This window comes from Hydra vulgaris, chromosome 12 (assembly GCF_038396675.1).
Source record: "Hydra vulgaris chromosome 12, alternate assembly HydraT2T_AEP".
NCBI lineage: Eukaryota > Metazoa > Cnidaria > Hydrozoa > Anthoathecata > Hydridae > Hydra > Hydra vulgaris.
The window spans coordinates 24,955,124-24,969,911 of record NC_088931.1 but is presented as its reverse complement, the minus strand read 5'-3'; the positions used below and the strand labels follow the sequence as shown (position 1 = coordinate 24,969,911).

At 28.9% G+C, this 14,788-nt stretch overlaps 1 protein-coding gene across 2 annotated transcripts; it reads right to left on the bottom strand.

Moving 5' to 3' along the window:
• Positions 1–312: 312 nt before the first annotated feature.
• LOC100211789 (uncharacterized protein YwbO) lies at positions 313–10,296 on the bottom strand. 2 transcript variants are annotated; one of them, XM_065812666.1, is made up of 3 exons: positions 10,139–10,296; positions 938–1,151; positions 313–866 (listed from the first exon to the last, which is right to left on the bottom strand). In XM_065812666.1, the coding sequence occupies exons 1-3, from the start codon at positions 10,201–10,203 to the stop codon at positions 432–434; spliced, it is 714 nt and encodes a 237-aa protein (XP_065668738.1). In that variant the 5' UTR covers positions 10,204–10,296; the 3' UTR covers positions 313–431. The 2 variants fall into 2 exon arrangements, with proteins under 2 accessions (XP_065668738.1, XP_065668739.1); XM_065812667.1 differs by having other exon boundaries at positions 313–803.
• Between the last annotated feature and the right edge of the window lie 4,492 nt (positions 10,297–14,788).

Sequence of the window (14,788 nt, the reverse complement as noted above, 5' to 3'; positions counted from 1 at the left end):
ATATATATATATATATATATATATATATATATATATATATATATATATATATATATATATATATACACACATATTATTTGTATATATATATATATATATATATATATATATATATATATATATATATATATATATATATATATTTATATATATATATATATGTATGTATATATATATATATATATATATATATATATATATATATATATATATATATATATATATATATATATAATACATTCTATTCAAAGTCCTACAAGTTCTAAAAGTTTTTATGCTACAAATAAAAAAAAAATTAAAAAACAAATATAATTAATTTTAATTTTTTTGGGTGCTAAACGTGACATTTAATGTTGCCCCAAAATGTTCAACAATTTTTTGTCTTCAACAGCTTTGTATCAATATATTTTTAAAAAAAGAATAGAAAAACACTATTGCTTTGGTTTAGTACCTTTTTGATACTCTTTTAATAACTTTGTAATAGTATCAATAAAACCTGCCTTGGACTGAGCTCCCGAAAAACCAACTGGTTGAATATCAGTAGCTCCATCTATAGAAAACTGAAAGTACGGCACGCCAACAATACCACGCTTTTTTAATTTTTTAAGATCATTAAAAAGTCTTTTTACGTTTGATGGAGATGTAAAATATTGAGCAGCAGAAACAGAATCAATGCCAACTTCTTCAGAAAGTTGCTTTAAAACTGTGTCTGAATTTAGGTTCACCGACTCTTCAAAATATTGCTTGCAAAGAAGCTCATGCATTTTAGATTGCTTTTCTTGGCCATATTGCTCAAGAACAAACTGTAGTAATAGATTACTTTTAATAGAATTTACTACATACCGATCAGGATCAAATTTTATACCCTTAAAATAAACAAAGACATTAACAAATACATAAATAATATTGAATTTAAAACTATTACATAACATCATACCACACTTTTTCCAGCTTTTCCAAGTGGACCTTGTCCTTTCATTTCTTGTTTGGCAATCTTTTCTCCAAACTTACTAATTAAGTACGTATTGTAAGGAATACCCTCAGAAGGACACTGTGCATCAATGAGAAAAGGCTTCCACGTAATAACAAATGTTGCTTCATTTTCAAGGGCATTGATAGCTGCTTCCAAGTATCGTTTTCCTATATAACACCTTTAGAAAGGTTTCAAAGGAATAAATATAAAGGAGAATAAATAATGGAGAAATTAAAGGGAAATAAATATTATTCTTAAAAAAAAGAAATTATTAAATTAAAATAAAAAGATGAATTTAAAAATACTAAGTAACTATTTAAAATAATTTATTAATATTATTATAAATTTATTTACAATAAAACTTTTTTAATATTTATCAAATTATTATTTATAAAATTTTAAAATTTGCAGTAACAAGGTGTGGCAGAAATAACTCCTCCTTTGGATGTGGAGCATCTATTTTCAAAAATGAGTCAAGTTTTGCTGGATACATTACCAGGTCAGGTGGTCTCTTTATGCAGGTATTTTCATGGCCAACATCTTTGCCTGATTTAACTTTGTAAGACCTTTTTTCTGAGGGGCTACCTCAACACCAAATTTTTCAAATATTGTCCTTGGTCCTTGAACCAGCTAAAAAAGACTATTAAAAAAAAATATTAGAAGATTTGTCCAATATACTGCTGAACATGACTTTATAATAACAAAGAACAACTCTAAATACCAAGTGTCATATAGATGATATAAATTTTATATCTATATTTTGAAATTAAAATGTTTTTTTAGTTATACTTATTACTGTATTTTTCAATCCCATAAAACTTAAGATATATTTCCTCTGCACCCTGTATAAGGTTGATTTAAAAAAAAATGTAAATAAAAACATTTTAGCAGATAGATTAAAAAAACTTCCTAAACTTAAAATAGGTCTTAGTGACATATTAATCCAGCATTGATAGATATAGTATAAAACTTAATTATCTCGCAATGGTGAAAATAAAATTAAAAAAAAAAATGTTGCAACTTACCCTGCTCTGGGGCAAGTTATAACAGTGAAAGGGGGAAGTTGCAATACAATACTACAATACTTTGAAAAATCTTGCAGAGAACTCAAAGAAACTATTAGTTATTTCACATTATTACTTCACATAGATTTTATACGTATAATAAAGAAAAGGTGAAATACAGAAAATATCCATAGACTCACTCAGAAGTATTTTCTTTGAGCTAAATACCTTTATTATGTAAAACTTCAAGTGGTCTGACATGTTTGCTGAACTTATAATTACATGACATTACCCAGCCGGCACAAACACGTCTTTTAGACGTTTTTCTTCGCATCTAAAATGTTAACACTTTTAGATGTCTAAATTCAGATAAATATAAGACAAGTATTAGTAGTCATCTTTTAGACGGCTTGAGACAGCTATCTTTAGTTGTCTCAAAGATAAATACAATTAGATGTCTTATATTTATCTGAATTTCGACGTCTAAAGGTGTTAACATTTTAGATTCTTAAAACACGTGTTTTTGTTGGCTGGGTAAAAACAATTTTTGTAAACAAACTCATCTGTTATTATAATTAAAAAATCCATTATTTTAGAAAAGTGCTTAAACCCAATGCTATATTATAATTCAACTTACCCTTATGAATTTTAGGCAACTTACCTTGTAGACATCATGATTACTTAGATCAAATTTAACTATTTACTTTAATCTTTAATTCTATTTTTTATTTTTGGTTTTTTGTGTTTAAAAAAAAAAAATTTCAACTCCCATTATTTTATTTCATTATTGTTTTCAGTAAAATAAAAAAAAACTAAAAATGCAAGTTAAAATTTTATAGTTTGAAAAAAAAATTTTTTAATAACTTTATCATTTTTTATGTTAATACTATAATTTTTTTTATTATAATTTTTTTTGAGCTGATGTGTTATCCTTATTGTTATATAATGTAAAAATATTTGGAAACATGAAAAACATCTTTTAAATGGCACTGTTGCAGCTTACCCCTGCTGCATCTAGTCTTGCTCTCCCCTAAGTATTAAAAAAATCATCTCATCTAGTCTCCCTCTCCCCTAAGTATTAATAAAAATCAACTCGTTGAAAAATTGATATAGGTTATTCAAATTTATAAGAAATTTGCAACAAAGGTGTAACTATAAAAGATGTATTGTAGTGATCTTTTACTCTTATGGATTGAAAAGTTATGAAAGGATAAAGATATAAAGATATAAAGAAATAAAATAACCTCCTTAAATTTTAAATCAAACATAAACTTAAAGAATAAAATACACAAGTCCTATTACTGATTTGCTACTTAAACCTAAATCACTAATCACTAAAGATTTAGATTCTAGTCTTACATTTATATTTTATGTATCCATAATTTTGATTGTATACATTTTTAACATTGATAACATCTATAATCCATACATATTATATATGTGAGATACATGCTAAAGGGATATACTCACTCCCTGGTCTGACATAAAATACCAACATTACTAAAAATATAGATAATTAATTTTTTTTTACTGGTATGCTAAATTTAAATGCCACCATATAAGTACAGATAATGTCAAATTGATAATGAAATGATGCCCTGGTCATCCGAAATCTACAGATTTTGGATAATTAGGGCATCATTTGGATTACAAAATATAGATTACGATTGGATGAATGTGTATTTTCTTGTTTCTTAATCCAAAATAAATTTGTTATCAGCAAGGTCTTTGAGTCTTTAATCAACAAATTTCTCACAGCAGATCCAACTATGTTTGCAATGCATTTTTGCACTTTATCTAAAAGAGTAAAGACATCATTGGAAGATCCGCCCTAGATATGGCAACAGAATTCCATACAAGGACAGATTTGAGATTCATAGAGATAAAGAATAGAATCCTGAGTAAGAAAGTAGTGAGGACGATAAAGAGATGCAACCTTAGCAGATGCTAATTGTGAAATGGATTTGATATATGGTTTCCAAGAAAGATCGGAAGTAAGAGTTAATCCTAGAAGACATAAGGTAAATGACTCATCAAGGACATTACCGATCATAAATATAGGAAGATCTAAATTAATGCGATAAAAATTGGCCAAAAAAAATTGGGTTTTATCTGAATTAAAGTTCCCCAGCCACTGTGGACCCTATGTTGTAGCAGAAGTGAGATACTTTTCAAGCTCAAATGCCTCCTCCAAGCAATCGGAGAGTGTTGGCTTCTTATCAAGACAAAAATAAATGGTAGTATCATCAGCAAACAATGCTACTTTAGATACGAGAATATCTGGAAGATCGTTAATATAAATTAAAAAGAGAATAGGGTCAAGGATTGAACCTTGAGGAACTCCTGAAGTTACAGTATATAAAGAAGAGTGCTATCCATCAAGGACAACTTTTATACTACGATTGGAAAAGAAGGATTCAATAATCTTAGAGATGTTACCTGATACACCGTAAGATGAAAGCTTATGGAGAAGACCTGCATGCTAAACTTTATTAAAAGCTTTAGAAATGTCAAAAGCGATAGCTTTAACCTCTCCACTTCTATCTAATCTAAGAAGATCAAAATCCATATTGATGATCAGAAAGTAAGTTATTAGATTCAAGATGAGAGATTAAGTGTTTGTTAATTAAAGATTCAAAAACCTTGCTTATCATAGGAAGAAGACTAATGGGACAGTAGTTAGACAAGTCAGATTGCTCTCTAGAATTTTTGAAAATAGGGATAACAAGTGCCACTTTTCAGCAGGCCGGAAAACAAGACTCCAATAAGCATTTGTTAAATAGTTTTGAAAGTATAGACAACAGCTCCGGAGAACACTTCTGCAAGACTACAACAAGTATGTTGTCCGGACCACAAGCTGTAGAAGAGTCCAAGCAGGAAATCACTTTAGAGACAGAAGCTGGAGTAATACCAATGTCAAGCAATGGATCAACCTGTTTGTCGGCAAGTAGAACGCAACTAGTGGAATCAAGAGATGATATTGATGAAAAGCAAACAATTCAGCTTTATCTTTAGGTGAGGTGACAAAATCAGAAACGTACAAGAGAGGTGGAATAACAGATTTGCTTATTATTGATACTGTTAAAGATTCTCCAGAAGTCATGAGAGCCTAATTTTTTAGATAAAATACGAGATTTCAAGACCTGAGAATAGCAAGCTTTGGTGTTAAAACCGTTTTACAATGTTTTTTAGCAATAGTAAACAGACATCTGTTTTCTGGAGAATTGTTTTGCTAATATATATGGAAGTAATGGTTTCGATTGGAAATTGCAGCAGCACAATGTGAGCTAAACCATGGAGAAGAATGATGAAATCTGGGAAAACATTTGAGATTATCAAATCATTTCTTTCTAACCACTTTATCTAAGTCATCCTAAAAGGTTAACTTCATTTCTTCTTTATTTATAGTACTTTTGTTTCTTTTCTATATAAATGATCTTCCTGACAACCTTACAACTAAAGTAGCTCTTTTTGCTGATATAAAGCTTTAGATATATCAAGACCAATAGCCCTTGTCTTTCTGCCTCCATACAATGCACAATAGAATTTCAGTTACAGCAGTTAGCAAGTCCAGTTAGCAGATACCAAGCAGTTAGCAGATACCATTTTCCAGCAGGCAGGAAAACAAGATTTAGTCAAACTCTTCTTAAATAGTAATGAGAATTGAAGAGAGTTTTGAAGGACACTTTTGTAAGACTATAACAAAAAAGTTGTCTGGAACACAAGCCACAGAAGAGTTTAATTGAGATATGACTTTAGCAACGGAAGCTGGAGTGATTTGAATGTCTAACAATGAGTAAACCTGTTTAACTGGAATAGAAGGAAGAGTATGGTCATAAGATTCGAGAGTCGAATTGAAAGAAAATTTCTTTGCAAATTGGTCTGCCTTATTCTTGGGAGAGGTAATAAGATCAGTCACATGAATTAGAGAAGGAATGCTAGGCTTTGTTAATGACACTGTTGAAGACTTTTTAAAAGTTTCTAGAGCCAAACTTTTGAGAAAAGATATGAGATTTAGTAAACTGGAAATAATGGAGCTTAGCACTAGACAACAATTTGTTACATTTTTACAGTAACAAATAAACATTAGTTCTCAAAGGAGTTGTTCTTTTGAAATAGATGAAAAAAGGGATTACAATTAAATATAGCAGCCAAACAAGAAAAGTGAAAACCATGGGGTAGAATGAGGCTTGACTTGAACTGACAAGAAGGAATAAAAGCTTCCATACCTGCCTGGATCCAGGAGGCGCATTTACCAGTGGAGAGAGAAAAGAGATCAGCCCAAAGACAATCACAAAGAAAATTAGGAAAAGAATCCCAGTCACCTTTAGGGTGGTAGTAAGTAGTGCATAGATAGGGTAAGTCCGAAGAAGAAGTACAAGATAAAAGATTTATGAGATCATTGCATGACCGGATCCACCTAAAGGAGAACAAGGAAAACCTAAACACAATCAAGGGTCAAATACAAGACACAAATCAAAGAGTGAAAGTAAGTTATAAGGGTTGTCTGGAAAAGGAGTAGCAAAATTAACTACCTGAGTAAGAGATTGGAAAATACAAAAGTTAAAGGCTTTAGTGCCAGCAGGGTCAGCGGTGTTAGAGCCAAGCCATTTAGTGTGATAAGCATTAAAGTCACTAATAATATTAATATTGGGAAAGTGGTAAAAAGAAAGAGTATGGTCAATTTGATAAAAAATTACATCTAAAAGAGTGCAGTCATGAGAAGAAAGAGAATGATAAAGAACAAAGAGAATGGTAATTAATGAAGTGGTGCTAAGTGGAAGCACAAAAAAAATGGTCAGAGGAATGTTAAGTGTTAAAGACTTTTGATACTTTATTACTATATTATTTTTTATTCTATATTATTTCTATATACTATATTTGATATTTGATGTCTGACATTATGATTTTCACAAGTAGTCATTTCAATAAGACAGAAAATGTTTTCAAAATTATTGAATTATTTCTCTTGAATGGCTGTATAAAAGTTATTTTCAATGAGCATTTTTTTTTTCTATAACAATTTTTTTTTTTTTTTAGAGCTTTATAAAACTAAAACAGAGCTATGCCATCCACAGTACTAATTTGATTAAGCATTATTGCATGATTTTGAATCAAGGAGTTAGGATTAATGTAAACTTACATCTTAACATTTAAAATATTTCATATTTTTATTTCTATTTTCTGGTTCGTGTTAGTTCAGTTATGTACACAGCATATTATTGAAATGATTACTACTTTCTTGAACTCACTTTTACTTTCTGTAGCACCACTACTTAGAGTAAAATAAATCTACAGCCTATAATTATTCATCTTATGTAACTAATTATATGGATACATTAAATCAAGAAAATATCTTATTAATAATACTAAAGGTACATAAGGTTGAGTTTTTAAATGAAAAGCATCTTATAGAAATATATTGAAAATTGTGTGTTAAAACCCACATCGATGAAATTAGTGGATATAGAGTTTACATGAAAACAAAAATAACACCTAACTCCAAGTGTTTCTTGGTAAAAATGAAAAGAAGATACTGCATATAAGGTTAGGCCTCTTAACAGAATGTAATGGTCAAATATACTTCTTTAGATGCAAACAAGAATACTGTAAGTATAAGTTATTTTAAAAAAATATGCAGCTATTTTCATACATCATTTTAAAAACATATGCATCTGTTATTCCACATTTTTTATAAGTTTTTTATAAGCAACCATGTTGTAGCTGTCATAGTCATAATTATAAGGTGTCGTAGTCACGAATACTGCACTGTTGGTCTAAGCATAATTTTTTTCATTTCACCTCACTAAGGGTCCACTACAGTCCAGAAGGTTACTAAATTTTTTTTTGTTTTGTTTTTATTAGCAGCTCTTAATAACTCTAAACTCTGAAACATGATATTTGCTAAATAAGATTGCTGCATGGTACTGTAAGAAACGTAACCTCTAATGCAAATCATATATCCAATCGATTGCAAAGTTAGGATCTGCAAAGATTGCCTCTCTTTAGTGTGCTAGCCATTTTCTTACTCCTGATTTTATTCTCTAAATCTATGAATCTCTTATTCATCCTTATATGGAACACTGTTATTATAGTTGGGCTGGTTTTTCAAATCACTACCTTTCTTTTTTAAACAAGGTTTAAAAGCATAAATATGAAACTGGTACCAAAAATATCCTCAGTAATATACAGATTTTGATTTTTTAACATAATAAAGTATAAAATCTAAAAAAGCAAACAGTTAAAAAATCAGCAAGTCAATAAAAAAAGGCTGATGCTAATCCCAGTGCCAATTGTGCAAAAATGAACTGATGCCAATTAATTAGTACATCAATAATGGAATCTTTACAAAAGCTTAAGTTACTTTTTATTAATTTACTTCTAATATAAAAAAATCTTATTTGCTTTTGTAAGAGTCTGTAAAAACAGTGAAAAAATATGTATCAAGTATTTTTCACTATTTATATAGTTTACACAAATATAAAAAATCAGATAATAAACATAATAACATAAAGGGTTATACTTGTTGTTGGCTGCATTAATTTAACCATATAGTCTGTTATGTGAATTAACTATTTAAATTTCAATTATTCGGGTTCCCTTCTTTTTTAACTTTTTTTTTTTTTTTGTTAATTTTTTAATACTTTTATCCTTTTTTTAACACAAATTCCACACAAAAAAAAAAACACAAAAAAAATGTAATGAACAAAAAAAATATGCTAGTAGATTAGATTATTAATTATTTAATAACATATAGTTGCAAAAATAGTTGACATCTAAAGTATATTTGGTATCAACTATTTCTTTGCTCTCTAACTAGATTCTATGTTTTTTAGTAACTCCCAACTTAATATTGATTGCTTGCAGCCTTGTTGGAATAAAGTTAAATTAAAAATACATTGTAAAAGAAAAGTAGTTTCATTTTAACTGGTTTATGTATATCTGGTTTGACAGATTATGTAGTATCTAATAAGTACATAGAAATTTCCGTACAGGTCAATTTAGAAAGTGTTTTTAATAAAAGAATTTAATTATAGTTTATCATAAGCAACTAATTATAAAAATCAATATCCTAATTTTCAATTTCTTAAAAGTATGTGTAATGGACTTTCCAATAACAAAAGTTAGACTCTCTAATATAGGTAGTACCCAAACTAAGCAATACTTTTCTGTTGTTTATAAATAGAATTTATTTTCAAAAATGATGTTTACCTAAGGATTTATTTTAACAATCAGTAGTTAACAATAAAGTGAAAAAGTAATGTGGATATGACACCTTGTAATTTAATTTTAAAAAAGGAAAAATTCAGAAAACTCATTTTTTATGTAAGAGCTCACAATTTATCAATTTTTTTAAATTATTCATCTTCACTATTCTTTTAATTTCACAGTTTTGTCACACTTTTTACATTCAATTTGATATTTACTACTTTTTACACTCAATTAGCAACTTTCAACAGAAAGTTGTTGTTTTATCTATTAAAGTAACTTTTAACAGAAAGTTACCTGTTTTATTTATTATGATTTCCAGCAGAAAGTTGTGTATTTTATCTGTTGCAGTAAATTATATCAAATATCTATATGTAGCAGTATTTAATGGAATGATTTTCACTAAACTTTATCATATAAAGTCTTTTTCAAGGAGGATAGAAGCAACGGTGAGGTGTTTTAAGTAAAAGATTTTGGGTTTAAAATATTTTTAAACCTAAAAGATATAATCTGAGTCATATGATAATTTTCAAACATTTGCAAAACATTAAATTTTACTAACATTTTTGCTAAATCAACTATACTTTGATAGAGTGAAATAAATGAAAAGATATTTTATATGGGGCACAGCTTATACTGTACAGCATAACAAAAAAAATTTATCTGAATTTTTCTACCTACTAAAATTATTAAATTTCTGCTGTTAGTTTATTGTAGTATATTGTATCATATTATTTATAACTTTTCACAATAACATATTGTTTTAATAAAATTTCTGATTTTCTTTTAAAATGTAACAAATATTCTAGTAATTTTTCCGATTTGCAAACAAAATTGAAGTGTAATAAATTTATTATAAAACCTAACGTTTTGTAAGTGTTATGTAAACTTAACACATTGAACATTTTATAAACCGTATAAAAATTAAAATATTTTTTGACTAATATCTTACCAAGGGCATATAACATCTATAGTTACTTCGACATTAAATTTAACTTTGTGGCTTAAAGCGGTCATTTTCCATTGAAATTCTTGCAAGATGACTTATCTACTTTTAAAATCTAAATAAATTAATAAGAAATATTACCGTGGAAGTTATAATTAAGCTCCAATATCAACAAATTTAGAATAGTTTTTTTAATACATCTTTTTTGTTACTATTATCATTTTTTCAAACAATAAGTTAAATAAAATGCCTAGTTTGGATTTAATTTAAATTATTTGCTGAGAAGAGACTCAAAAAGTTGCAAAGACGCTTTTTAAGTCAATAGCCACAGTTGGCTTCTAAAGCACCACTAAAAGATAAGTTCTAAAAATAATAATGCTTAGTTAAGCATAAACGCTAAGTTTAACATGATCGTTTTTTGTAATATTAATTTTATTAATTAAATAGTATTAAAAAAAAGTGAGTAAAATTAGGTTTTAAGTCTTCTTGACAAATGTTTAACATCTATTTAAATTCTTAAAAACCTTGAATTTAAAAAGACGTTTAAATGGCGTTTATTTTTGACGTCAGTAGGCTTAACGGAGATGTTTATTTATTAATTTTTATTATCCAAATCCACTGATCCCAAAATATAACTGGATAGTATATACGGCAAATTTTTTGAAGCCAGTTTCGGCCTCCCAAAATGGCGATGGATTCGGATGATTACAAATTAAGAAATTTTTGTTACGAATTTTTATATCTTTTATATAAATATTATTTAATGTTCGAGTAATTATTTAATGTACATTAAATATAATTTAATGTACGAGCTTCAATTAAAAATACAATATTCGGTTTTATATAACAATAATTGCTGAAAAAAAATGCAATATTAAGTATTTACGTAATTTACTTCTGAAAAGTATATAATATTTTGTTTAACAGAATATACTTTTACCAATAAGTTTATCTTTAACAATAAGTAATATCTTTTTTTTTGTTTGTTTGTTTGTTTTTTGATGTAATTAAATAAGATAAATATTTTTTAGTTCAATTAATTAAGAGTTATTTCATTTAACATTATTAAAGAACAAATATATTAAAATAGTTATATATAACTACTAGGTTCTAGGTATAATACTAAGTATAAAACTCAGTGTCGGATTAAGGCTTTGTTGGCCTTAAAGCACATTTTAATAAGTGGCCTGAAAATACAGATAATACGGACTTTCCCACAAAAAGAAGAAAAGTAAAATTTAAAAAAGAATATTTATTAGGCAAAAACTACATAATTTAAAACTTTCGCGCTTTTATAACTGCAAATTTGTCAATTAGTTCCTTTGAAGTTGACCTTGTTGAGCAAATCACTTTCACAGAATGCACAGAAGTGAAAGTACAGAAAGACGCCGTTGAGCCATTGTTGATCGTTTTGCATCTTTAATTCTTTTCAATTGAGAAAACGAACGTTCTCCAACAATTGGTTGACATCAGACATAAGTAGATCCGGAGTGCTATTTCAGTATTTGGAAATGCTTGATATACACCAGAATTGTGCAGCATTTTAAACATCTTCTGAGCACTTGAATCAACTTGATTCTGTGCACTTGATCCTTCTTCATAGTTTCTCTGTTCTTTATACCAGCACATAAATTGTCGAAATTCTGTTGGAAAATCAGAACAAAGGTCTTTCGAGTACACAGTAACCATTCCTTAACAGCAATGTCAATATCTTCATCGGTCATGGAGTCATACTCAGTCAGAACTCCGAATCTCTGCAGCACAATTGAGTAAGCTTTAATGCGTTCTTTAATGCATTTTTCAGCTGATTGATGATGACATACAAGGTATTGATCTTAAAGTTTTGCTGGCTTGACATCCCTTCCATTGCATCTGCGGCATCTCCATCATTGATTTGTCTCTTACGCTTTGGTTGTCTTCAACTTTCAGATTTATATGTGCTGTTGCCACAGCCATCACCTACTTTCTGATTATAATCATCAAACTTATCTCGGCATTCATCCAAAAATATGTGCAAGCTCTTCAGCAGACCAATAGCTGGAGTTAATTCGATTGTTGAACTTTGCAATAACTTGCTATTAATGTTGAACCTCTGCAGAATGTCTTTCCAAAGTTTACACAATAGAGCAACTTCAATAGTATCCATGTGTTTGGCCAATGAACCCGCTTCATTCCTTGTGCTACCATTCTGATTACAATTCCCTGAGATCTCCTGAAGAGCACTTTGTAATTGATGGTATCCCTTGAACACTGTTTTTGCAGCATCAGCTCGAGCAGACCACTGGGTATCTGATGGGTATTTTGGAACAAGGCATTTGGTTGGTTTTTAACATGGGTCATCATGACATCCCAACGATGTGTTGATGCTACAAAGAAAGTATACAGGCGATTCAATATGTTAAAAATGAAACTGCTTCAACGCAACAATCCACAGCTGACTGGCCAACTAGGTTCAACGAGTGGGCAGCACAAGGAATGTAGTCCACTGAACTGTTTTTGTTTTTCAGAATTTGTTGCATGCCAATATATTTACCAGACATATTTCTGGCATTATCATATGTCTGACCACGGCAATTTTTGTAGTCGATGTCTTGATCTGACAAGTACTGAAGCAGTGTGTCAGCAAGATTCTGCCGTGTGTGACTGGATATATTGATAAATGTCAAAAAACGCTCCACAGGCTGGTAATCCACCATATTAATATAACGAAGAATGATGGTCAGCTGGTCACAATGGGTAATATCAGGAGTGGAATCTACTGAAACTGAATATTACCTTGACTTTGAAATCTCATCCTTTATGAAACCCATAACTTGTTCACCCATCATTGCAATTAATTCTTCACAGATTGTTTTTGATAAATATGATGTGTGACCGCGTCCGCGATTGCCATGAGTACAAATGTGCTGGGACAAAAATGGATCAAATTGACCAATCAGCTCCAAGATGCCCAAATAATTCCCATTTTCTCTGGAGCCAACAACTTCATTGCTACCTCGAAGAGGGAGACCTCTCTCACAAAGAAAAGTAATAGTTGCAACACAGCATGACAGCACATTTCTCCAGTAATTGCGCTGCTCCAACATATTGTTGTGCAACTGCTCGTCAACTCTCCCAGCAGAAACACTTCTTTGACATAAAGTGAGAACTGATTGTATGTGCTTTGCACTGATTTATAATGAAAAACAATATGATGACAGCGTCAACATAATTCATTAAAAATTATAGATTCCTATAAGTGAAAGACTTTATTTTTGTTTATTTCAGGAGCATAGTGTTCAAAAATTCATGCAAATTACTCACTGGGATTGATTGTTTGATTGATTGATTAATGATCTGCTTCTTATACCCCTAGGTCACAGAACTGAAGTTCTACATGTATAGTGTATTTACGTTTTCTAGGTTATAGCAAGAACTAGTTTATAACTTAAAATAATATTAATTAGAATATGTAAAATGGATATGTGATATAATAATGATTAAACATATTGTTTTATATATATATATATGATAAAAAATCATACATATATATATATATATATAGATAATAATGTATGATAGTGAAAGTCAAAATGAAAGTCACTCAGTATAATTAAGATACATGGATCTAATCCATATTATATTATTGAGCTTTATTATATTAATAAAACAATAAAAATAATTCTATCAAAAAAAATATGTTTTGAAAGAAACATTTAAAACATGGCATGTTGAACAAAAAAGCTATACCCAGTTCTTTCTGCAGTAAATGTGATGCTTTTTTCTTCTTTAAACCTACTAATAAATTTAAAGGATTACAATTTTATAACAACAGTTATATCTAAAAGTATATTTATTTGCTAAAACCATTAAATTTATTACTACGCTTTTTTAACTACCCAATGATGTGTGCTTGAAGGTTAATAACACAACTGCATGGTAGGCAGCTGAATATCTTTTTAAAATAAAATTATGAAATTAGTTTTTCAAATATATATCACAAATTTACAAATACTGCATGAACTATTAGATGAGCTAATAGTTCATGCAGCATTTGTAAATTTGCGATATCAGAAACAAAGGGTCTGATATCGCAAAGGAAGAAGACGTGAACTTCCGATTAAATGCTCATCCGCGGCGCTCTGTGATAAGACCGTAAGGACTTCTTGGGGCACCTAAATAAAATTTAAAAAAAATATACTTATTTATATATTTTCTGAAATGAGTTAAACCAAGGAAAGCAAATGGTTATCAATTATAGCTGAGTCAAACATGAGGAGCTAGTTCAGTAAATATTTTAGAGAAATCCACTGATCTCAAAATAGCATTTGCAATTTCATTTTGATTTCCTAGGATAAAAGATTTTTTTTTTTTTTTTTTTGCGGTATGTGTTTTTACGTTATACACTTTTTTATGAAAAAAAAAGCTAAAGAGTATTTGAAATGTTCTGACTAGCTCACAAAACCTGTAAAAGTGTGTAAACAACCATTCTAAACAAAAATTAAACATTTATTGTTTACATAGCTTTAACTACATAATTAAATTTCAAGGATTGAATTTTTCCTCTGTATAACAAAATTTGAGGTGATTCAGGTTTTTCATTTTATTTCATACTTAATGGATATTATCTATGATGAAGATGAATAATATTTGAAAATGCATAGTTATCTTTAATAT